Source organism: Pseudomyrmex gracilis, unplaced genomic scaffold, assembly GCF_002006095.1.
Source record: "Pseudomyrmex gracilis isolate BER0280 unplaced genomic scaffold, ASM200609v1 scaffold_3, whole genome shotgun sequence".
NCBI lineage: Eukaryota > Metazoa > Arthropoda > Insecta > Hymenoptera > Formicidae > Pseudomyrmex > Pseudomyrmex gracilis.
Genome location: NW_018020587.1, coordinates 1,637,609 through 1,663,900, shown reverse-complemented (window position 1 = coordinate 1,663,900; position 26,292 = coordinate 1,637,609). Strand labels below are relative to the sequence as shown.

The following is a 26,292-nucleotide window of genomic DNA, read 5'->3' as shown; positions in this document are numbered from 1 at the left end:
CGTCGATGTACGCACACGTGTTGGCGTATTGTATTGTTCGCGCATTATTACAGTAGTACGTACACGTACTAGGATGCGCCCGCGAGACTTCTTGCGGGAGTCGCGCCGCGTAAAATGTTACGCGCGCGCTGTAATCTTCCGGCAATCGAAACGAGCGCAGTGTTGACCGAGCTCGAAGAAGATGCATCTGAGATATGTTACTGCGCAAGTTGAAAAAAGAAAAAACAAAATTAAGACGTTTCGGTTAATTGAGCCGAGCGAGCGAGGCGCGAACGCAATCTTGTTCTCTCTCGTAAATTCTAGACGGACTAAATTCCATCGGAAGAACCATTAACTCAGTAATTTTTCAAGTAAGTAATTTTACTCTAACGGAATTTTAATGTTTTTTTTTTTTTTTCAAGCGCTCGTTAAAAACAGATTGTTGTTTTGTTTTTGCGTTTTTTGTTGACAATTTGTAAAGTTGTGACGACCGATATAATTGAATTTCCGCGCGATATAATTTTGCAGGAAGGAAATTGCGAGAAATTTCGCGGCATATCCGCTCCGGGGATGCACCCCGTATGCGAAAGGGGGTTAATGTGTGTTTCGAGTATGTCCGCTCGCAGCGAGTGTGTACACACAGTTAGGGACGCCTTGCGATACTAATTGATGTCGGCAGACGCGGACGGAACGGCCGGATCAGCCGTGGAAGGTCTGACGCAGGGTGCACCCTTCCGCCTACTCTCTCACAAAGAAGCCTTCGACTTCTCCGCCCTTCCGCCCACGAGCTCGCCCGGGACCCGCTCGTCGACAATGGACACGCCAACGGGAAGAATGTCGGCGCATGCCTCGGCAACAATGCGCGAACAATGCCGCGTAACGACTCCCCCCTCTCTCTCTCTCTCTCTTGCAAAAGCGCAAATTGGCGTCACGAGTCGTTCGAGAAAGACGTCGAGACTCGATGCAAACTTGTTTTGGATATGTACGCGCTCGTCGCTCGTTTGACAAGCGCGATTCAAGCGCCGCGTTTCTCGAAAGATCCTAAAACTGTGCTTCGGCGCACAGAAATAGTTTCGTATAATTTTGATGGTTTTTTATTTCTTGTTCGAACGAGAGTTGAAGATTAAAAAAAGTAAACGACTGAATTAATTAGATGTTAATTATATACAGATATATTTTACTAGATACTGTATAGATTACTTCTTTTATACGCGTATAAATGTGCTTCCCCGTCACATTCGATCGATTCGCTGATTCTTACTCCGCGACAAAGCCGATCTGACGGAATCAGCGGGAGAGCAGAAATTGGTATCGAGGCGTCCTGATTGGACTTGGTCTTTGCTTCGCTTCGAATCCTCCAACGCGCGGGCGTCATCAAATTTCCTATTTTCCGACTTCTCGTTTCAGGCAAAAACCAATGCGGCGCGGCCATTCACGTGGCACACAGAACAGGTGTAAGGGGTACCACAATGGACAAGTAAATGGCTAGAAGTGAAAGAGAGAGGGAGTGGAAGTTGGATCGGATGGGGAACAGGCTCGGCGGCGGTAAGGCGATTGCCATCGGCGGGAGAGGGAAACATAATTTTCCGATCTATCCCGACGACATTATTACATTATTATATATATATAATGTTATATTAGAAGTTAGACGTGGAAGGGGAGAGATCTCGAGGTCACGAAATACGGTATCTTACCGAGGATACGGTATGAAAGGAGTAATTCGACGTACGCGGTTAGTACATCAGACGTAGCGAGTTATCTGCGAAGCATTAAGGCGTGAAAAAGACGGAGAGAACGAAAGAAAGAGGAAAGGGATCGGCGAAAAAAGAGGAGCGAGAAGGAGGAAGTCGTCCCGGCAGCTGGGATGGGCTTCTAGGATCGACCTTCCACTCCAGTAATGAGAAAATCACAAAAGACGTGTCACTTCAATGGGTCTCCGGTATCCGTCGTGTCTCTTTCGTCTCTTTCCACCCGGATCCTTCTAAAGTCCTTTCGCTCGAATACCAGCGACAATCCGCTAAGGCCAGTGGCCTACATCGGTAAATCCTGTCCGGGAGAGCTTATTATCGAATTTATCCGAAAGGGAGAAGAAGAGAACGGGGAACAGAAGGCGATTCGCATAATACGCATTGTGTCGTGCGCGCACACGCCATTTCTGGTTGATTAATCAACCGCGCGATTCCCACGTTTATATCGAAAGCTTATTACGAGGGATTTTCGTTCACGCTCATTATCTAATACGGTAACAGGAAATATCACTTAATGGACGTTATGCGATTACGACGAAAACGTGTGCCGATGCATCTGGCTATTTCGATCATCAGAATGTATCAAATAGAATCGGAACACAAATCGAGCGCGGGACAAACTGATGTACGCGCGTTGTAACATGTACCAGACAAACGTGTGTTCCGTTTTCCACAATTCTAATGTACTTCTCCGCGACAATTAAATTATCGCGTTCTCTCACGCTCACGAAGACAACGTCGCGCGCGTCGTCAATCGACGAGATTTACCGTCACAAGAAAAAAAGAGACCGAGCTATCCGGGTTAATAATGCCGAAAAACTGTTTAGTGGGTCGATTTATTCAGGAACACGTAGCGGCCATTAATGCGCGATAGCGCCGGCTGATCGTAGACGGTAGATACGAAGAGATTTAAGTTTCGGCTGACTGGGCGGTTTTCCAGGGACTTTTTCTCACTCTCTCTCTCTCTCTCTCTCTCTCTCTTCCCGCAGATGGTAACCATCTTTTCAAACGGTTTATTTACCCATCTCCGATTTCTCGTTTGCATACACACGTATACATTTTTAAGAAAATTAGCTCGCCGAGAGTCAGTTAACTGAGATTCTTGTTTTTCTTTTTCTATTTCTTTTTTTTTTTTTACTTTTTCATTTCCGCACCAGAAGGCGATGTTCGCAAAAAGTCGTCCGCGAATGTGGGCGACGCCACATATCGAACGAATGCGCAAAGATACGCGAGAAAATTAAATTAAAGGTCGGCAGTTAATAAACTCACTGCGCATCCGAAGAGATTTTGCCTTAAAAATTCAATCGGTTTCTCTCTCTCTCCATCTCGGGACGGGATGAAAATTTCAAGAGTTCGCGATAAAGAAAATATTAAATTACGTAATTCTCAAAGAGAATCGGATTTTNTTTTTTTTTTTTTTTTTGTAAGTTACTTTAAGAAATCTCGGCGGTTGTTTCGCGCGTTTCCGCATACGTCAAGCACGAAACTGCCGGCGGGTTACTTTTATTTGTTAAGACGAAACAACAAAACAGTTTAAACGGGACGGAAGAGAGAACGAGGCGAAGGGAAGACGAGAGAGGAGGGAACACGCGGAGAGAGAAGGACGTCAAAAAGAGCGCGCGCCGGTTCCGCGTGCGCGCGGAAGAAAAGAACGGATGGATTTCATACAAAGAGCTCCGCGTTATTTCATAATGCACGCGGATACTAAACGGACATGCGATGGACGTTCACGCGCGCACAGGGGAGAAATACGATGTAAAAATACAGTCGGGGGAAAAACAATACGCGCGCCTTTCCGTTCCGACCGTCGGCGCCGCCGCCGCCGCCGCCGCCGCGCGTTCTCGTTTCGCTGGAACAAACACGCTTTGAGGTTCGCACGTATACAGAAAACAAAAAGAATAAATTAAAAAACAAGAAGAAGAGAAGACGACGGGGGGAGAGAAAGAGATTGCAGGGATGCGAAAAGGATTTCGTCGCGCGTCTTCGCGCGGCGCTTTTTTTTTTTTTTTATCTTGACTTTCTCTGACACACAAGAGCAATCTCGTCGAAAAATGCAGAATGGAATATTTTCGAAGTGCACGCGCGGCGGCCAAAAGCTATTCTCCGTGCTCTACGCGCCTTCAGCCAAAAGCTATTCTCCACACACTACGCGCAAGTCGTCTCCCCCGTCAGCCTATTCCGATTTTATTTCGCGGAAAATATCGCGTCCGTGTTCCTCGTTGCATTCGGAAATATTAAATATTCGTAGGAATTAAAAATTGGCTGCAAAATGAATGAAATAATTTTGCGATTGCTATTTTTTTCTCTGTGAGAGAGAAAAATGTTCAACAAAAATAAAATATTTGTCTTGGAAAATGAAATTTCAGTCCGGGAATGATCGCGCACGCGATCTTGAAGAGAGAGAGATGGATAGAGAGAGAGGAAGACGTTATTAGCCGGTCCGATATTACAACGTTGAGGGAAATCCGAGTGCAATTACTTTTCCAGAAGTAAAAACAGTGAGCGGCCGGAGAGGTTGATATCAGGAGGAGGATGCGTAAATAAATTACACAACCGCCGGGCCGAGGGTTGTGTCGCGGATGTAATCATCTCGGCGTACGTCTTAAGTAAACGAGGAGGAGGAAAGATAAAATACCGCGCACTCCTACCTTTTCCGGCTTTTTCTCCGTATTCCATCGGAGAGCGACGTTGTAAGAGTTATTGCCAATCTCGTTCAAAAGTACGCAAAACGAATCTCCTTTGATGTTCTCTCGGAAAACCGTGGAGATTGCCCGTCTAGTACCTCTTTCTCTCTCTCTCTCTCTCTCTTTCTCTTTTTCGCTCTTCATCGGTCGAACACGTTTCTCAAAACTGTACCCGACCTTTGACGAGAACTTCACATTACTCATTAAAAGTCGGATACCTCATTAACTATCGCTGAAATTAAAAGCGCTTTCGCACAACCGCGACTTCAACATTTGACTGCCAAATGCGAGAGACTTTCGCAAACATATCGAACTGTTTTATCCCTCTCTCTCTCTTTTTTTCTTTCGTTTCGACATCGTCTCTTCTTGCTGTAAGTAAAAACCAAATAGATACGTCGTTACACGCTCGTTAAACTCGAAATGTCGAGATAATTAATTAATTCCGCGAGATATAAACCTCTTTGACTACAACGACTCGTCGAAAGGTCCCACGTGAAAGTCCCTTTGATAGCAAAACGGCTTACAATCTAAATCAATTCTTTTCCTTGTCAAGCACCGGCGATTACGATCTTTCACGAGCTTTATTGCTCAACCGCGAGGCAAAACGAGCCACGACAAAATCGCTTTGTCGATTCCCGGCAGTTTCCACGCACGACGCGGTTTACGGGCGTAAACTTCGTCGGGCCGGCCGTTTCCGCGACTATATCGCGTCGTAAAAGGGACAAGTTGCGTCGCCGATCCCGCGACGAGATCATGTAGTCGTCATATCGCGCGGCATTGTGTCGAAGAGAGTTTTGGCCTCCCTCTGCTCTTCGTGTCGAGACGACGCGCGGAATGTAATTCCTATCGCGACGACAACGACGATAACACCAACCGACGAATCGCGTCGGGCATGCGATCATCGAGCGGATCGAACTAATCTGCAAACTTTCCCCCGTAAACGATCAAACCCACCACACTCGGGAGAAAAGAGGGGAACGGGAGGGAAGAAGAGGGTTCTCGTCTTGGTAAAAACCGAAATCAGAGGAAACGTAACCGGCTGATATACGCGACCGATAACGTCTCAATGGCGTTGGTAATCGCGCTGTTAATCGTCGAAGGGTTTTTGTCGAGAGACATTCGACGGAAATCGAACTCTTAAGGGAACTGAGTTCGATTTCAGATTCCGTCTCGATCTTTCTCTCTCTCTCCCAGTTATTATTACAGCGACGCGTATAAAGAATCAAAAAAAAAAAAAAGAAATGCTTGTTTCATTTGCCGATCAGAACAAACAATGATTTTTATCTATTCGATTGACGATAATTCGAGATTGTCAAGCGATACATATCGAATCGCTTGTAAACACGCAGTTCGTAAACGCCGCGAAGAGAAGAATCGCACTATGACACGGAACGTGATCTCCGAGTATATACCTCGTTAACGAGGCAATTAATAATAATGGGGGCGCAAACCCCCGCCGAGCCACGCCCAATTACCGCCTCGTTTCGTTTCGCGGGTATCGGTGTATTATCCGTTTTAATTACTACGCCCGCTTTGTGCGATGCTCGCTAATAGCGATAACCGGCAGCCGATTACTCGGGACTCATCAATATTCCGTTTTGCGCCGGCGTTGCGCCTCCGCAGGCTTAGAATTTCGCGCGTACGCGGGAGAGGAAGGGAGGACAAGATCAAAGTCTCAAGTGGGTAACTACCTACCTATCCTATACCTGTGCTATAGCCCCGTCCGACGGTCAGCCTCGATCGCACAAAGGGAAATAGATCGATGTCCGATCAGCCCGGGCTTATAGGCGCCACGCTGATGTTTTCCGCGGCAATATGCGATCTCCGGGATCTCGTAAATTGCGATTGACGCCGATACGGCGTACCCGAATATTCGCACACAAACAAGCGAAACGAAATACGCGATCGAAGATAAAAAGTTGACCGGGAGTTTATAACGTCACGGTATTACGCACGCGCGATAAAATAACTGAACAATTGCGCGCGCGTTTACGCGATTGAATTTTACGTTTTTCTACAAAACTATAAATCTTTTGAGCGAGCGAACACACGTATTTGACACGGTTTTCTAGCGCGCATGCAAGCACACACTTGACCGCGTGGGAACGAAAATAGTAGTGTGACGGGAATATCGCGATAATACGGATTCATCGCGCGCGCGCAAGAGAGACAGAGAGAAAGAGAGAAAGACGACACTCGGTGTGCGACGTCGATAAATGGGAGGGCCGATGCACGCGAATCAATCGCGAGTTCGCGCGTCGACACGCGCAACGGGACGACGACGACGACGACGACGACGACGTGTATGTACAACATTCTCGGGAGTCTATTATTTACATATCAGTGCAGCGCGCGAAATCAAATGATCGACGGCGTAACGTGGAATCTCGTTTAGGCGCGGGAACGCGCGATGTGAAGAATGACTTTCGATGCGCCATTTCGTTTTTCGAGAGAAGTAAAACACCAGGAAAACGGAATTTTTCCCGTACGCGAGTCTGCGCGGAAATCGAAGATGCATACACCGACCGATGATCGCGGCTCGTTGTGTGTGTTATTTTTTTACGCCGCGAGAGACTCTTCACAATTAAGCGTCGCTTCGATTCTCGCCGGAATTTCCTCGTCCATTGTCCCGCGGAAGAAGAAGACGCGTGTCTCGATGGCAACGAAAAAAAATGCGAACGAAAAACGCAGATTGACACATGCGCGCGGCGACGCACGTTTGTTTGAAGAAAACGCACGCAGATGCTGAAAGTTGATCGCGAAATAACGAACGGCAAAATTGCATTTCGCTTCTTCGAAAATGAAAACACACAGTCCCGCGTGCAATAATAAATATTACGAGATGAGAGAGAGAGAGTCGTTGCACGGGTCAGCAAACTACAAAGCGAGCGCGGTAAACGAGAAATTTTGTATTATAAATTGCACGCAGAGCGCGCCGTTATTATTACGCGCGTTACTACATAATGCCATAATAGTAATGTTGCTATTTAATTCAGTATTTACGGAACACAATTTCATAACGCCCGCGAATGTAATGAAATTTAATCAAAATGACGTATTAGACGCTCAATTATTCACGACAGCGATTGTTATTATTAACATGCAGTTTCGTTTCGTTACGCGAAAGACAGTTCGCCTTGCTGTGTGTGTGTGTATATGGATTACTTATGGATACACACACGTGTACGCGAGAAAAAAAAAACAATAACTCGCGTTCGCGACGCGACGTTCCGCATCGGCGGTGTTTTCCGTCACGCGGATTAAAATCTGCACGGTCGCAACTTAAAAGTGACAGTATTAGAACGTCGAAAACGCTCTCAGTTTGACACTAGCAAAGAGTTGAGAGATTGACTTTTTGTGTATATTTCGATTTCTTTTCTTATCAATCGAGTTTTGTTATCTAAATTAATTAGATACACGTAAACTAGTGCGCGAACGAACCGCAACCCTCTTGATGTAGCCTGAATCGAGCTTTGAACGCGGCCGCGGGGTTGAAGTCCTTCCTAACAATGCGGCATCTCGTATCTCGCCCCGTATCGCTAACGAGTAAAAGAGGAACAAGCGAGGTAGAAGCAAGCGGCGGCGGCGGCGGCGGCGGCGGCTGAAGCGAGTCGACGTCGCTTTCTCTTCGCACGGCCAAAGCGGAGCAGAGATAAAGGGAAGAATGAGCGCCGGCGAGAGAAGGGTAGAAATACGCAGACATAGGAAAGTGGTCGGAGGACCGAGAAGCCGAGGGAAAGAGGAGAGAGAACGCGCGGAGCCAGACCAGGAAATCGACTTCGTCGGACTGGCTGGCAATGGCGATACACGATCGCCAATTGTCTCCGCGGCACCTAGCGCGCGCACGCTAACAATGCAGTCGCGCAAAATGTAGGTAACAGGCGCGCTTGCGGAGCAGTTTAATTAAACTCCACGCGACGAAAGTCGGTCGGCTATCCCGTCGGGGATCGGGAGCATATCGCGACGGCCTGATGAAAAATAATGCTACCCTCCTCTCCTTCAAAGAGCTGTCTATTTCTCTTCCCTCCCTCCTTTTTTCTCTCCCCTCAATTAATACCGTTCTCATTACATCGCCATTATTTTACGAATTTACCCCGAAAACTTTGGCTTGACTGTGTCTATATGCGCGAGAGGCGTTCGATACCGACAAGTGGCGTAAAATTAAACTCTAAATAATACATAACGCGGGGATAAACAGAGAGAGAAAGAGAGAGAGAGAGAGAGAGAGAGAGCCAGGGCAAGTCGTGAATAATTTCGCGCGCCATCGACCCGACTCGCCGGGCTCCTCGATATACAATTTCTCGGGGATCCCGAACGCGCGCCGCAGCAACGCCGCCGGAGAACCGCGCCGCGTCGTCGTCGCGCGGATCGATCACGCGCGAGACGTTATTCTACATGCATATTTCGTTACGCGCGATTTACGTTACGCTGCTCACGTCGCTCCGGAATCATTCCTCGTCGAAATCCCTCCTACGTCCCTGCTGGGAACAGTCGCGCGGGACACACATACGCGGATGTGGTATCCATTCTTTATCTCCGAGAGAGAAAGAGAGAGAGAGAGAGAGAGAGGGAGAGCTTCGTCTTATTTCGTTGGGTTACGTTTCGCCGCGACAAAGCCAACTCCAATTACACTCGGGGATACCGGAATCCCACCCTGTGCTCTCGCACGGCCGGGCAATTGAAAAATAATAGAAGCTCTCAGCGTGGACCAGCCGTCCGCTCACTCCGCGCGGTCTCTTCCTTCATTTCTTTTCTCTCTTTTACTTCTTTTTTTCTCTCCTGTCCCCTTTACCGACGGAATTCCCCGTGGGAATGTGCGGTATACGCGATGAGAGATACAAGTTCGTCGAGAACGGCGAGGGAACGAACCGGGAGGGGATAAGAATCGAGGGGAGAACCGCGGTGACGCCTCGCAGCGGAGGCGGATAAAACGGTTAATCGACGTCGGGCGGGTCGTCGATTAATCAAAAGCGTTCCACGAACGGCAGCCGCGTCTCGTCTCGATTTACAAATGGTCCTCCCGCTTATTTCGACGATAAGCAGGTTCCCTTATTGGACGATCCCGTAAAGAATTTCAGCATCGTCGATTACCGGTGACGTCCGCGAGAAAATTTCTGCGCGGCCGCGCGAAGAGGAAGATCTGCAGCAGACATTTAATCGTTCGTAACAATTCCTCGCGCGTAGGATTCGTATCGATAAAAAAGAAAAAAAAACACAAATAACCTCGCAAAATTGATGGATTTAGCGAAATTCGATACATCCGTTATTTCCGTCAAATATTCGAAAGCGCGACGAAGATTTTCTCGCGCCAATGTTTGCATTTGTTTACGCGTCTTGCGAGTAATATTTGTCCGTTTTACTTTGAAATTTATTTTCAACACGGCGAAGCAAAATGTTAGATCTTCAAACAAAAAACTTTATCGTATAACAGAAGAAAAAATTGATCTTCGAGAAAATAACGTACAATGGATAATCTCACGGTGAACAGAAAAAAAAAAGATCTTCTCGCGCTTTTCAAGAGCACTGCGGAATATCTCACTGGTTATAAGGTCGGTTACGTAAGGCGACGAGAGAACCGCCCGGAGGATTCGATAAACGCGAACAAACAGCGGGGGATCCCCGATCGTGTCGCAGGAAAGCGCCTCGAATACGTCACACACGGCATACATCTCCGGATCTCCGGATTTGCGGGATCTCCGCGAGGTTCGTGCGTACAGGCCGAAAGAAGGAGGAAAAAAAATGATAGGGCGGGATAAAAAAGGAGAAAAACGAGAGAGAGAGAGAGAGAGAGAGAGAGAGAGAGAGAGAGAAGAGAGAAAAGGGGGCGAGAGGAAGAACGAAACGGAAGCTGGCTCTCCGGGTGATCCCTGTCGGCGAGGCGAACAGAACGGACAGACAGCGGGCTGTCCTCGCCATTCCCCGGTCGGGTCGTGAGATATATTTTCTATTTCGCGGCGGAAAAACGTGTGCCGCATTCGTGGTCGCGAGCGACGAAAGAAAGTAGTAGCGCGCGAGGGATCTTTCTCTCTCTCTTTCTCCGTACGACGATGTACACACATTTGTTACAATTGCGCGTCGCAACCGAATCGGAGTATTTCTCATCGAACGACGAGACGTGAATGCGAAGCGACGAGAAAGTGAGAGAACGAGGGAGAAGAGAAATGGATCTCGCGCGTCTTGCGATTCCGTCAAGAATTTTTTGTCGCCAGATAATTGTGTGATTTATCACGATAATCTGCGGCTAAAAAAACCCCCGTCCATATATGTCGTGATGACACGACCGAAGAAGAGAGAAGCGCACACTCCGCGTATCTAGTCCGTGACAAATCATTAAACGCGAACGGGTCGGTTAATTCGTCATGAGAGCAGATAGGGGTTGGTTTTGGGTTATGGGGATCCATTCGCGACGCAAACCACCTGTGTCTTACGACGGCGAGAGAGGCGGCGGTTATTAAACATTAATTATACTATAAAATCTACTTAGAAATATGACGAAGAGGCACGGAGAGGAAGAGAGAGAGAGAGACGTCGGCGGAAACCGGAAGGTTTTCCGTTCTCCGGCGAAAATACGAAAGAGATAGAGAGAAGCAGAAGAAGATTCGTAGAAGGCAGCAAAGCGGGAAACTGAATGTAGAATGCTGGAAACTACCCCGGAAACTAACTCTACGACTTAAGGAGAGCAGGTCTCGGTTGCCAGGAACGACCGAAGTTTGCCCCTTGATTAGACATTTATGGCGGGGAGTTGTAAACGAGCGTTACAGACATTAATTAGCATTTATTATTCATCACGGCGCTTGCCGTTTTCAATCAGTGCAAATCGACCGCGAAATCGTCCGAAATTGTTCGCCCGATGAGACTAGGACGAGTGACAGATGATTGTCCAATCGACCTCGGAAAAAGAATCTTTTATAAATTTCTACACTTTTCTATATTTTTGAGCTTCTACAAATTTCTATATTTTTTCAACGCGTTCTCTTACATTTAAGTTTTCAAACAGATATTTCTAGAAGCCAATTCCAAGTAAGATTTATTATTAAAATAACAGAAAGCGAGTTATTAAACAATTTATCAAACAAAGCTAATATTGGACCAAGACCACGTCCACGTCGTCAATTTTTACCGTCCTTCTTTTACATATCTTTCTCCTTATTACGCTCGATTTATTCCGACCAATGTGACGACCGTGCGCGGACGCGATTATAATTTACAACGAAATGGGTCGCGTTCTGCGGTCTTCAGGATCGACGCGTAATCGGCCATGTCGACCGATATTGTGCAACAATCTCCCGTACTCTGCGGTACAATGCACTTTGGCGAACTTTGCGGCCGGCTTTGCGGACCGCGGAAGCGCATCGGCATCGTCCACGCGCGTCCATAAAACTGATCCATTACAGACGCAGCGCTATAATACTCTCAGCCATAACCGCCGCCCGGTAACAAAAGCCCGCTCCCTCAATGCAGTTCGCCTTTACAATGCGATGCCCGCTTAATTGGTTTGACAGCCGCTGCAAGCACTTTCGTATATATATTCATCCTCCGTATTCTTTGCTCCCTCTCTTCCTTCCTTTTTCCCTTCAACCAATCCTTCTTGTTCGCTCGGTAGGGAGATTGTAATGAATCGATTATTAGTCGCGCGCCCGGCTAACGCAAGAGCTCGTGGCGTTCGCTCGAAAACAAGGAACGTGCTTTCTCGCGAATAAAAAGAACCAAGTGGCTAATTGGCACATTTTTTTATACTAGCGCAACACAGACGCGCGCTACGCGCACGCTATTATTATTTGTATCTTAACGTGTTGCGTTAGTAAACACAACCTGTCAATGACCGCAATGACAGCTTTAGTATATACGTCTTACAAATCATTATAATATACATGAGACATACATATGAGAGATGTCAGTAATAATGCATGAAAGTCACACTTGAAAAATAGAAAGAGAAGTGGAAGAACAAAAATCACGTGACTCTACTTTAGTCACGTGATGTTTTTCCACTCTTCCCTCTCACGTGACTTCACTTTAGTCACGTTTTTAAAGACATGTGACTAAAGTACAGTTACTTTGTCACGTGATATATATACATGCACGCGTCTCTCACCCGAATCGGTAATGTTAATACGCGCGACACGTTTATATTCCGCGCGAGTCTAACGTTGAGAGAGCGGCATATCGGAACGATTTATGCTCGCGGCCGTTCGCTCTCCCTCGTCGACATCATGAATGCCACTCTCGAGGCGGGCATTGTAACGAACGAGGCTTCATGGTACGCCATTGCGACAACGTGCATACATCGTACGCATGTATACGCGTAATACATAGTTCGCCGCCGATAAATATACGACACACAGTTTCACGCAGATTACGTGCATTCACGCGACGCACACGCAAAGTCTCGGCCGAGCGACGGCCGTCTCTCCGCCGTCTCTCTTTATCGCTCCTCTCGGAAATTCTCGCGCGCGCGCGTGTGTGTGTGTGCGTTCGCGCGATGTATTTCTAGGAGAACGTTAATTAATAATTTAATCGAAGAGCTTGTTTCGGGTCCTGCTGCCTCGGATACGCAGGCTCTCTAATTAAAATCGACCTGTGGCACCGCATTCACGGAAGCGCGTGCCTTCTCTCTCTTCGTGGCTTCGGCGCTGAGAAAGGAAAATGCGGGGATGTCCACTCGACGTGGCGAGAAGCGAGATTATCGACGAAATTATTCGTCGCCCTTCCATTAATCCCCGCTCTTGTTTTAATCCCCGTTATATTTACAACGCAAATGCTCGCGAGCGAACATAAGCGAGCTACTATAATTTGTCTTCGTTCTTTTTCCCCGTGACTTTGTCGTCGGAACGCAACTATATAGGCGTTAGTATAGTCGAGGAGACACACGTCGTCGTCGCCGAGAAATCTCGCCGACACACGCGCGGCGAGAATCGCGACGCTGATTGATGGACGTCGAGCGAGCTGTCGATGTCTCTCGTGTCGATGTCGCGCGCGATAGACGGGGAGAGAGACCTCTTTTTTTCCGCGCTTCGGAAACGTTTAACACGTAGCGTCATCCCGACGGCGGGGTGATAATGAGTCCGCATGATAAATATGACGCAAACTCTGTGTATAATATATATGTATTGCAAATGAGTAATGAGCGTGATAATAATAAATATTGAAAATTTAATGGCCGCGTCGCGCGCTCCAATGTGTCTGTAATGAATAATTATGAATTTGTCCTACGCGATATTCTAACAAATTCGCGATCGTCATTATATAATATGCAACAGTTTAGCGACGCTGCCCGATGACGCAATAATATACGTTTTACACGAATTGTTAACGGCATCTGTAATTGTCGTAGAGAGCTCGTCGCGCGCAACGTACCCGAGCAAGGGGATGAAATTTCTGTGTTATACACGGGGCGAACTGCTAAAACATTATATTTTCCGAAAACTCGCGAGATAAATCGCAAGTGGTAAACTAAAATTTCTTTCGCGCACACATACACACACACACACATATACACGTGCACGAGAGAGTTTCCGCGATATTACATTACAGCATTAAAGAGGCAAAGAAAGAGAACAACGCGCTTCTATGGCGCAGAGATTTCGTCAAAGGTAGCGGAACAATTATGTCAGCGGAATAATTGCGTCGCGCAATTTTCGCAAACAATGAAAATATCGTATTCTGCAAATCGTACAATATAACGGACAGTTTTGAAGCGAATGAAAGACACGAATTAATAAAAAAAAAAAAAACTCAAAATATGGTGTAATGAAATATATTTTCAAAGGTCTGTTTGCTCAGTCAAAATTCTTGATTCAAATTCAATTCTTGCCTGAAAGAGTGAGATAATACATGTACACACATCAATTACATGATTTTCAATAATTATTGTGAGATAATTTTTTTATATATACATATATATTCATACTGTGTTGAGATAATTACATCTTTTCGTCTTTCATTAAGTGTATGTCAAGGCATATCATGCCGGTAATGTTTAAGTGATAAGTCAAAGTAGTTGTGAAGACTCAAATACATACACACACACACACACACAGGCTGGACGCAAACCGCGCGCCGTTGAAACAAGGTGCCCGCTCCACAGACGAGCAATATAACATGGGGCCAAGTATTCAACGAGATTTCATGCGAGCATTTCATGCATCTCGGCTCGTTACCGAAGGGACAAGCGCGCCGACAAGACCGAAAGAGGATGGACGCGGCGCGTGTCGACGTTTTGCAGCGCAGAGAGAGAGAGAGAGAGAGAGAGAGAAATGAAGAACAGAAGGCGGGGATGAGAAAGGACAAGAGCTCCGGTTCCCGGGTGGGTTAATGACCAAGGCCACAGGCACGAAACAATGCACCCCACGGCATTTCTGCGCGCTATTTTGCTGGTCCCTGAGCATCGCTTCGCCTCGGACGCGCGCCGTAAACCGACACGGCACGAGAAGCGGGCGTCTCAGCGGCGGAAATGCGCCCGCGAGCCATCGCTCCCGACCGATCCGACACCGCCGCTGGCGTAATATACGCCGTATCCGAATCCTGCGGTTGCAGAAAATTTCCTAGTATAATTTTCCTCTCCTCTCGGGAAGTTCTTGTTTAAAATGTAACATTCCCGACCATTTAATCTAAATTCACTCGCGTTTCGAAGCAATTTTCGAAGAAACCCGTTGTGAAACACCATCACCTCGCGAAGAGGAAAAAAAAACTTTTCCCTCCGGAGGAAGTTAGAAATATTATATGTATAATATGTACGTTAAGGTTCTCTCGAAAATTGCTACGTTATGAGTTTATCATGTACGACAAGTAACTTGACTCGAAAAAGAGAGATAGTTGGAATTTTCTCTCTCTCTCTCTCTCTCTCACGTCGGAAGATAAATAGTTCGTGAGTTTACGGCGATGCAAAATAAATTGTCCCGGGGAAAGATGGGAAAACTTGTGACTTGTGTTTTCTATGAGGGTCAGCAATTACGAGAATTAAAAGATGTCTACTTACCATCAATTTGGTAAGTAGACTCGCGGAGAAATTTCCGGAGCAAGACTCTAAAGTAAATATCGCACTTACCGTTCCCGAGTACGTCGGGTTCTCACGGGACTTCCTTAGGAAGGAGACGACGAAGACGGAGACCCGTGGAGAACGATATTAATATGGGCTTTCCACGTGACGCATGCTCTAATTCTCTAAAAGTCCATTAGAGGAATCATGGAACCCTAAGAGGTTAGAGAGAGAGAGAGATAGAGAGAGAGAGAGAGAAGAGGGAAAACTATCGTTCGGTCAGAATGCAAATGAGCGGAATTACGAGCACCGTGCGCGAGAGAGCGTAGATTTGAGAAAATTCAAACTCCTCGACTATATCGCGAAACTATTTGCTCCCAACACAAGGGAGCAAAAGTTTGCACGTTCGCACTTTGCAACAATAACAATGCAAATAGAATAAACAAATAATGGATACATTCAATCGAAATGAACTTTAAAGCAGATTACCACCCGTTAAGTAAATGACTCAATCTATCTTTACATTTTGCGTCCAAAATTTCTCAGACACCCTGTATATTACATAATTGTAACCATCTGATTGTGGAAAAATCTCGATTATAGTAAAATTGAGGATTGTAATCTTTGATCATGGCAAAACAATCTGTGAAAAAAAAAAGAACAATTCTCTCAAAAACGATTAAGAATTTCTCTATTCTCCTCTCTCTTTACCAGGACTCTATACGTTCAGAAGCATCAGTGCTAGACTACTTCGGATTTCCATGCACGTCTCACGATGATTTTTGAAACCCCCGCCGAGTCAGGAAGGAGGGAGTGTGGTAGAACGAAGGGTGGACGACTACCAGTGGAGGGTCCATCCCCAAGAGAAAACGTGGCGTTCCATACTGCCTCTACTTCGTCTGGAATCACTTCCAACTGGATAGGTCGGACAGCGAAACCCTAATCGCGTTTGCACAGACCAATCCAACTCTTAAACTATGGAGAAAGAGAGAAAGTATCGGGGAATACAGAGTATCATCCGCGCTGCTCCACTTTCAATCTTCAACGACCCCTTCGTCCGTCCGGCAATAGGCGCGTTATTCGATTAATTTTTAACGCGTTCGCCTTTCCATTTTCGAAATTACGCGCCGGTCGTGTTCCCGCGGGTGGCTCTCGAAGGGGAAAAGCGAATCGAAAGGGAGGGCGAACGCGAAAGTAGATGTAATCAAAAGTCTCGGTTCACGCGATAACCAGTGCAGTTGCGTGAGCAGCTTATCCGTCGATCTATCGAACTTATTTAAAAACGCGCCGGACAAGTTTACTCATCTTCTGGTAATTACAGATGACGACGGTTCGATTGTTGGAAATTAATTTGCGCCCGTATTCGAGAAAACAAATCGATGTTCATTTAGACTTGAGAATCGTTTTTTTTTTTTTTTAATCTTTTCTGTAAAGACTTACTTTATCGACCAATCGCATTAGAAGCATCCAAAGTGTAATTTATACTTTTATTTTTTTAAAAAAAAAAAAAAAGCTAAGCCACAAGCGAGAATTCACGATACCTTCCGCGAATGAGATCTGCTCGTCGGAGCGTCGCCTCTCGCGTGAAAAGTTCCGCGGAGCGGAGAAGGGCGACGCGTTACCGAGGCGACGGATAGATTCCCGGAAAAGAAGAGTCACCTTCCGCTCGACCGGAGTAACGGGTCGAGGTATCTAATCGAGATATCTCCGATCCGCGCCGTACGCTCGAGCGATCTTCGACTTCGCAGCAGAACCGAGGGGGAGGCAAACGAGGAGCGAAATCCGTGGCGCGTAAATTTTCAATCCCCCTTCCCGATCCTACTTCGGGCCCGCGAAAGAGAGGAGCGCGCGCGGGAGAAAGGGGAGGAAACGTTCTCGGGGAAACTGTTCGAGGGTGCACCTTCGAGCGTGAATTTCCTCGACTCTCGCGACATGCAAGGAACCGAGAAAGAGAAAGAGAAAGAGAGAGAAAAAAGAAGAGAGAAAAAGAAGCAACTCTCTCTCGAAACGCGCGAATAAAAGCACAGAAAAGAGGCGCTCGATCATCTTCTTGGTTGAATCGACTACGAGAGATTGCGCTTGTCTTCCGGTGGACGACGAAACGAAAAGTATGGCGCGTTGAATATGCGCCGAACGGCTTTGGATACGAATGGAAACACGGTTTACCATCCTTATGCATGATGAATGATAAAAATCGACAAGGGAGTCAGAATTTTTCTCCGACAGTTTCGATCCCGGGTCGGAGTCAAAATACTTCGCTTCGTATATAAGAAGTACTTATATAGCCGTTTCATAAGAGGTCGCGCTTCATTTGCTTCGCTTTTTGTCTCTTTAACTCGAAAAGACAAAACTTTAATCGCGGACAACGCAACGGAGCGAAGTGTGTATTCAAATATTCATACGCCATCCTCTCGTCGTCCTTGTTCGGTCGCGAGGAATCTTCGGGATTCAGACGCGGGTTGGCAGGCCACGGAATTTCGCCTGATGCATAGTCGATCCCGCGGCGGTTACCAAGCGGATGCTGAAGAGCAGAATGCACGTGGCCGGGGTTCAGCCCCTACGGGGAACCACCCGCCACGTCGGTCGGTTATGCGGACGAGGATCGCGCTCTCTCCTCTCTCCTCTTGTCGAGAGGAGAGAGAGAGAGAACACGACGAATCTTTGGGGGTGGAAGAGCGGAAAGTCAAATTTGCTCATGATAATGCCGCGAATTTCTCACGGAAAAGTGGAAACTGTTTGCGCCCCGGAACCGCGCGCTGTCCCGCCGACGCGCTCACCCGACGATGTTCGGAATCTCGTGAGAGGAAGGGTAGGAACTTTGCGAGTCTCGCGCCGAGGGTGAGAATGAGAGATTTATCTCCGTTATAAAATCGTCGTATTATACACGACCGTGTATTTGACACAAAGAGACGACAAATGATGCTTGTATTCATTTTGATTACTTTATTAAATATTAAATTAAATTATTATATTGTTGTTTACATGACCTTACATTGCAAAACGACCTACTCGAATTCACACAACGTTTTGATAAAATGAGATACGGCGGAGTTGGACGCGATACGAAGAAACGTCTCGTCGATAAGCGTAACTTTATCTTTCTTCCGCATTTTTTTTTGTTTTTTGTTCTTTTACTGCGTTTATAGAACATATAATCTTTACCCGACTGTCAATATTGACGGATTGAAATAACCGATAAAATCAACGCTCGGGATTTTGGCTCGAGCAAGGAAACGAGGAATTGCCGAGAGACTCCGAGAGAGTTGAATGAGAATCGGAAACTTCGCTTTCTCTCTATCGCCGCTCAGATTAGTGCCGCTCAAACGGACTTCGCTTTAGTTTAAAGAAAAGATCGCTACGGGCACCCGATGCACGGGTAAACACGGAGCTTGCGCGGCACTTTGAAGACGATTATCGAATGCAGAACAATGACCCGTCTTCCCGAGTTGCTCCGGCAGAGCGAACACTTTATTCCGCGCTAAACGGAGCACGGAGCTCTTTCTCTCTCTCTCTCTCTCACACACAACAGAGTTCTCCGATTTCAAATTTAACATCGTTAAAGTGATTAGAGAACTTAGCGCACGCTGCGTTAACGTAGGCGTCATTTCCAGTTTTCGCGAAGAGAAAATGAGAAAGAAATTGCTAAACAAATCAGCAGAAACAAAGTTGCAAAAACAAAAAATAAACAAATAACTAAGCTGTGACTATAAATAATTAATTAAACTTTAAACTATCGCGTCCCTTCTTTCATTCCGAGAAACATTCTGTAGAAAGATTTCTTGAAGACAGTAAGTATTCATTAATTGTCCAACAATTGAAGCTAATTTCTCTCGTGGGAAAAATGAAACGTGTTAGACCGATACTTACGGCGCGCGTTTAACGATTAACTATTTAAAAATCCCATACAGAAAAACTAAGGGAGTTTCGGCAATCGTTAGCCTCCCCTCCGTTTCCTTACGGAGCGCGATATCGCTCTTCCGGGAAGACTACGGGTCGATAAAGCACTTCTCGCGCGGACCGCTCGAATGCAGTTTGAATTCGCGCAGCAGCAGCAGCAGCAGCCGGCACACGGTATAAATATCGAAAATGGTGGAACGTCCGGAATCGTGATAAACGACCGTCTCTCTTTCTCTCCTCTCGCGAGGCGAGGCCTCTAGCAAAGCGTGAAGCTACACGATCGACCATGACAGAAAAGTTCGTGTGAGCGAACTATAGCGCAGAGGCCCACACACACAAAAGCATATGCACACAGTCGTACACACACGCGCGCGCGCGCGGGCAAGTATCCACGAAAATTCGATGCCCGAGGGAGCGACTGAGTTAAAGGTACCGGGAGTACCATAAATCCGTTTAAATTGCAACGACGACCCTCGATCCGACGATCCGCGGCCCGTGAGCAATTATCCGTCAGCTCGCCTTCTCTCTCACCGGTTCTCCTTAACCCTGCTGCGCGCACACCTTGGCTTCTTTCCACGAAGAAATTCGAAATGTCTCGACCGTGAACGAGCGAGAGTGTATTGCATTCAACGTCGCCGACGATCTAGATGAACTTTATCGCCAAAACCCGGTTAAAAGACATTTCCAATTTTCGCGAAAGAAATACGACCGATGTCTGACAATATGCTGCGCGCAATATTAATGTGTTGTAAAATAAATATTTAATTGGATAAAGTTGTTTTTAAATATCTAACTATCTAATTAAGTAATCTAATTAAATAAATTTCGATTCCTTATATTGTTCCTGCCGCAAATTGTTTTTTTTTTTTTTTAATTATTTATTTACTGTTGTTACGTTAAAAATAAGCGTGCGTCAATAAATATGTTTTGATTCAGCTGATAAACACATTGCGAAATTAATTATTAGACACGAATGGTTTGTGAAAAAGTAAAGCACAATATAAGAACAGATTATCGCGCGCGGTCTTTGTGTTCGCGTGTTCCGCAGTTTTACGATTTCGCGAAAAAAAAAATTTGCCACTTATTCAGCCGGTTGATTGTTGTGTACGACTGTTGGTTATATATCCCTCCCGTCCGCAAACGCACGTCCAGAAGAGCCGTCGTGGATACACGTGTGAAGGAACGATAAAACAAATGTAACGCACCAATAAAACGGTCACGTAGTCGAGCGGAAGCACGTAATGGCGCGACATTTGTTTCGTCGTCGTGCGCGAGAGAGAGAGAAATGGAAGACGCGATAAAATTTGCATAGCTCAATAACGTTCTTGAGTTTCGATTCGCGCCGGAACTCGCGTCACGATGATTTTCCGAGTCGGTGAAATCGATCGTCAAAAAAAAATAAAAAAAAATAAAAAAATCGTTCGTCGTTTGAGATTGTTGATCTCACAAGTCGATTGTGTGACAAATACATATTTGCAATATTAATATATGCGTCTATAAACGTTATTTTCGCATGCAAATACACATATCCGTGTATAAACGTCGTCGACGAGAATTCGCAACGTCAATACTCGAACGAGAATAACATGAGAAAGAGAGTGTACATGATGTGAGTCAAACTTACCACCGGAAACGGCGCTGTAGGAAACGGACGAAAATTCGAAAGGTCTGGAATTCTTACCTGCAGCAGAAAAAATCACACAGAGAAACGTTAGTATTGAATTGTATCGCAGGAAACTGTGTAAAAATGGATCAAATATTGATCTCAATTCGTTAAAACTCAAAAAACTTCGGAAGCGAACAATTTAAAATAACGCGACTGCGTATAAAACAGAGAAATCTTGAAAAAGAGGACTGAAGAATTTTTTAAAACGCTTGTGCGTGCGCGACGATCTAAATCCTGCCTATCACGGTCTGTTGCGAGTCCGCAGGAAATGCAACCCGATCCCTTTTACTACGTTCTCTCTCTTTTGTTTTTTTTTTTCCTTCCTTCCATCCGGTTTCGCGACTGTTCGCAAGAAACTCACTCCGACAGCTATGGTAGTTACGTGTCTAATCTTCACAAAGAAATCGCACGAAATTTCCCTCGCTCCTCATAAATTCACGAGCAACGAACTTACTGTGTAACGTTCGAGAACGTTATTCAGCGTACACACATTTCTTCACGCCCTCCCGCAGACGAATAGAAATGTTCGCGCGCGAAAATTTGTTGCATCGCGCGATTTAAAATGGTTGCGCCGTAAACGCAATTAACGTGCGCGATCGGAGCGTGTCGCTCGCGACTGAAAGAAAACGGAAAGAGTTTCGGTCGCGAGCCGCTTAATTGAAATGAGAAAGGAAAAAAGAAGAGAGAAGGTAAGCAGACAGGCAGGAAGGAAGGAAGGAAGGAAGGAAGGAAGGAAGGAAGGAAGGAAGGAAGGAATGAAGGCAAGGGTCGAGCAAAAGAAGAACGAGGAGGAGGTGCTTCTCCCAGCCACCAGCTGCAACCTGTTGAATTCGGAGATACGGAGAGATGGGGAATCACGGGCATCGTCCATTTGATAACTTTGAATTGCTATGAAATTGTTTTACTACTTCGCGCGCTATTTTGTTGCGTGGCTCGACGATCGAGCGAATCTCTCATCTGAGATTCGGCATTAAATTCGTCGGAAATTTAAAGACCAAAAACCGGTCATCAAATTCCACGCGAATTGATCTCACAGATGACAGATAATACATAAATTTGCAATAAACATCAGTTTAAAAAACACATGTTTATATTACTTTAAAAAAAAAAAAAAAAAATAACCAGAATAAATGAATAATGATTCGAATTTGAAATAAATGTTATCCGATATGTCTGTCGCTTGCTGTCGGTGGATTCGACGAAATAGGTAAAAACGTTTTCATTTCAATTTAAACGAATTTTTTTTCCGTGCGTTTTTTTTTTATACAAATGCACACGATGGCGCCCGAAAGATAACCCAGATTTTTATGCGCGCCCGCGCGCAAGCGCGCGTGCTATGAATTTTTATAATAAATGTATATAAATCGCGCTTTTATGATTTATCGAAACGCATCGGTTGACTGAAACTCCAAAAGTGAGGCCGTCGTAATTTATTTTCGCTTATATGTATGTACACGTCAATCGGTTGCATCGCGCACCGATTTACAAACCGGGAAATTTTTATATCCTCGGAGAAGAAAAGTCTCGTCATGGGTGCGTACGCGTCGCGCATTGTGTTTCGCTACACGTGATAATTCGCTCGCAGAGAAGATGTAAAACAAATCTGTAATCGGAACATAGCGCGATGATTGTCGAGAGAGAAGGTCCCGGTACAAGCCCGAGCGTGACGCAAGGCCAAGGGCAGCCAGTTCTTTCCGCCGCGTTTCCTCGTCGTAACTTCATGTCCGAGGAGCAAAGCGGTCGCGTACCTTACCTTTCTCTTCTCTCATCGATGCGAGGAGAAACTCCGTTGAACTCGTCTCGCTTCGATCTTTCTCTCGTATTTTCGAAATCTTTCGATACGAGAAAAAAGAGACATCCTCTCTCGATTGTCAACAACTGCGCATCGCACGATAACAAACACGTAAGACATTCCTTGTTGCACATCGCAATTTTTGTTCCTTGAAGTATCTTGAGATAAAAACAAAGGAATGCTATAAAAGAATAAGTACGTTTACTTGCCGACTCAGATCCGTGTTTAATTGCGCTTTAAAAAAAAGCTCTTCGCGCAAAACCTGCATCTGTCGAGATCGAGGAGAAGAGATAAGAAGCCCGGGAATATACGAGAAATCTCGGGATAAAAGCAACAACGCGTGACAGGGAGAGAGAGGGAGAGAGAGAGAGAAAATGTATAGAGCTGAAAGCAAGACCGAGGAGACAGAGACAAAAGAAAGACGAGGGAGAGTGCAACGACCAAGTGCGTGGTGCATAAAGCGAGCACGTCACGCGGGTGCGCGCGGTAGGGAAGAGGCAAAACCGCTCTCGTGCATTCCTTCAAGGTTGAGGTCAAGACACACCTACACCTCGTTTAAAAACCTTCCCCCCTCCTTTTCGGCTAGCGTATGACGTAAGTCACGCTAAAAACTTCGACCGCGATTTCTGCATTTTCGCGATTAAAACGTGTGTGAATCGCCCATCTCTCTCTCTCTCTCTCTCTCTCTCTCTCTCTCTCTCTCTCTCTCTCTCTCTCTTGGATATAAAAATCGAAAGGTCAGGCGAAATTGGAACCTCGGAATTGCAAAAATAGCTTTCGGCTACTGAAACAATGTTAAATTACAGAAAGAATAATAGAGCAGATGTGTAAAAGTTGTACGCTATTTTCGCGGAAAATTGCTAATATCGCGCAACTGTATCGCGCGCAAACCATTTTATTCACCGCGTGCGATATAACCGCGATGTTAAAACAATATGTGTAGCGTATGTGTACACGGCGCTCCCGAGAGCTTTATTTCGAAACCACAGCCAAAATGATAACGCGATATCTAAAACGGCGCGGAAGATTGACATAACATTCGTTACGCACGATATAACTCGCACGCACGCACGACGAACACGTCGGTTCCTTGTTTCTGCCTCGACGTCCGCTTCCGGTCGGATAGGGATCTGTTGTTGTGTTACTTCACGGTAGTGTTGTCTTCGGTAGTGTGATATTTTTTTTTTCTTTACCACGAGGAAGAAAAGTAGGTTGGAAAAAACACGGGACGTAGTCGATTCCGTAGGTAATTTTATACCGCATGCTAGAAATCGCATGCTAACTTTTGCGCAAATATCTGCAGAGTTGCACTGACGCAATGAGTTGCAGAAACATCGACCGAAATAAAAAAAACTGCGCGCCAATTCAATAATCACTCCGGCACATACGTCATCCGATTTCTTCTCCCGTAGTGGATTACTCCTCGTTGTCGCGAAATTACCATAAGAAAATGGCATTTTTTACGCGCCTTTCGTGTTTTCATTTCAATCCAAATTGACGCGATAACACACACAACAGATCGAATGCTTCACACAACGATGTAAACTGATAATTGCGATCGCACGATGCAATAATAAAAATTCTTCTTTCCGAAGAAAAGGATTTACGATACAAAAATATATATCAAGAAAGAATCGCGCACGCGCATATAAAGATTAGAACTCGTATAAAAAGAATCGAATAAATATTTATGCAATAAAATACTTCTTTTACGTGAAATTCGCATACGTGTATGAAGCTTCTCTTATTCGGCAATTGTTCGCATACAAAAAAGCAACAACACAAAATAGAAGAAAGTTTTCTTCATTCGGATTTCAACTGTGTTCGAATTATTGTCGGAGTAAGTTCTTGATAAGAAAAAAAATGTGATAGCGGTTTAAAAAGGATATCGAACAATCGATTCTCAGCCCCCCTTGAAAGAAGAGAATAAAAGTTTTGCAGAAAGATAAGAGAAGAATGCGCACACGTGATGCGCACATGCAAATACAGAAACTTGAAAATGTTCGAATATCGCGGGTTTGAAAAAAATGTCTTCAACAAAAAAAAGCAATGAGAGTTTTGTGATGTCCGTGCGAAAAAAAATTTGATTTTCTCCTTCTCGAAAAATTGTTTTCTATGTAAGTTGTTACTTAAAACGTATTTTAGTCATTACCACAACATTATATTGACACGAAGTTTAGCCGAATTAAAATATAAATTACTAAGTATTAAGGAAGCGATTTTTCACAGACATTTGCTAAAAAAAAACTCAACCGCGATAATATAAAGAAGTAGCTCATCAAATTGTCGGTTAATTTTTTTACGACGGAGTTCTCTCTCTAGTTACCAACTATATTATACTTGTTTTTTCTCCTTCCTGAAAGTTGTAGCACCGAGAAAATATCTTCGCTTGCTCGTGCCGTATCGCTCAGCGCTTCGGGCAAATAATTTTTAAAGAGGATCGAAGGTCGACAAATAATGTCTGAAGAGGACTGTTTGGTTTTGCGCTCTCTCTCGATAATTCTTTTACACGAGAGAAACAAGACGCGACAAGACGAAAAGTAGCTTTCACGACCAGAACTCGAAGAATCTCTCTCTCTCTTCGGAGATCGTCGCGACCGGAAGAAATGAAAGTTCTCATTACCTTCAAAGTGCGATACGAGAAGAGATTTTTCAAAATTAATTGGCAGATACGCGTTCTTTGCACGAGAAGTGTGCGAAGTTAAAAACCCATAAATAAATATGTGCACACGCGCAGAACAGGTCTCTTTGTCTTTCCTTACGTGAGCCGAGTCGATATTTCAAGACGTGGTAAGAAGTTACAGGCGGAACTACGCACGGAGATAATAAAAAGTATACGAGCGCGGAGGTAGAGAAAGGATATAATAATTCTAAATCAGAGAGAGAGAGAGAGAGAGCAAGTATTGCGCGTGTCAAAAGCGGCAATCCGGTTTCTTATATTCTTTTATACATCCTATATATGTGGTATATCTTTTTAGTGTTGCAGAATTACGGTACTACTCTCGGGTACTTTTTCCGTGTATGTAAGTTCGCCGCTCGCTGCGACCTGAGGACAGTTTAAGTAATCCCTCTTTCCGATTTCGCGAGAAAACGGACGTCTCGCTCGTGCGATTCTCGAAAAAGGAAGCGAAAATTCCTTACGACTCTGTCGCACAATATACATATACATATATATATATATATATATATGTATAAATGCCATAAAAGACTTACGGCTCCCCATCTTCCGAATTTTACTTTCAAAGCGTTCACGGCGGTCGCTATAAAACTGCGCTGTAAAACACCCTCGCGACACGAGCGAGAAGAAAGGCAATAACTTCTCTCGCCCGAACAGAGCGATAGAAAATAATTGTCAAATCTGGCGGCGTGGTTGTAACTCATCGCTGTGCAGCGAGTTATATATTATATAAATTACTTTATAAATTTTTTTTATAATATAAAAGTTCGAAAATTGATTCGAGAGAAACCGCGGAAACGGGCGATGCGAGCGATGTAAATTCAAAACTATCGTTTTATCGACAAATTTCTCGAATATGTCTTTTTGTTTT

General features: G+C 45.2%; 1 protein-coding gene across 6 annotated transcripts in view; it reads right to left on the bottom strand.

Annotated features, from left to right (window-relative positions):
* The window catches only part of LOC109855181 (polypyrimidine tract-binding protein 1), a 353,785-nt gene that overhangs the window by 145,687 nt on the left and 181,806 nt on the right, over positions 1-26,292 (bottom strand). For 4 of the 6 annotated variants that reach the window (XM_020429095.1, XM_020429104.1, XM_020429112.1 and 1 more), the window contains one exon: positions 20,911-20,967. The exons of the other annotated variants lie outside the window; for them this stretch is intronic. In XM_020429095.1, the coding sequence (XP_020284684.1) occupies positions 20,911-20,967 (57 nt within the window). The remainder of the gene's footprint in view (positions 1-20,910; positions 20,968-26,292) is intronic. 6 annotated transcript variants of the gene reach the window in all.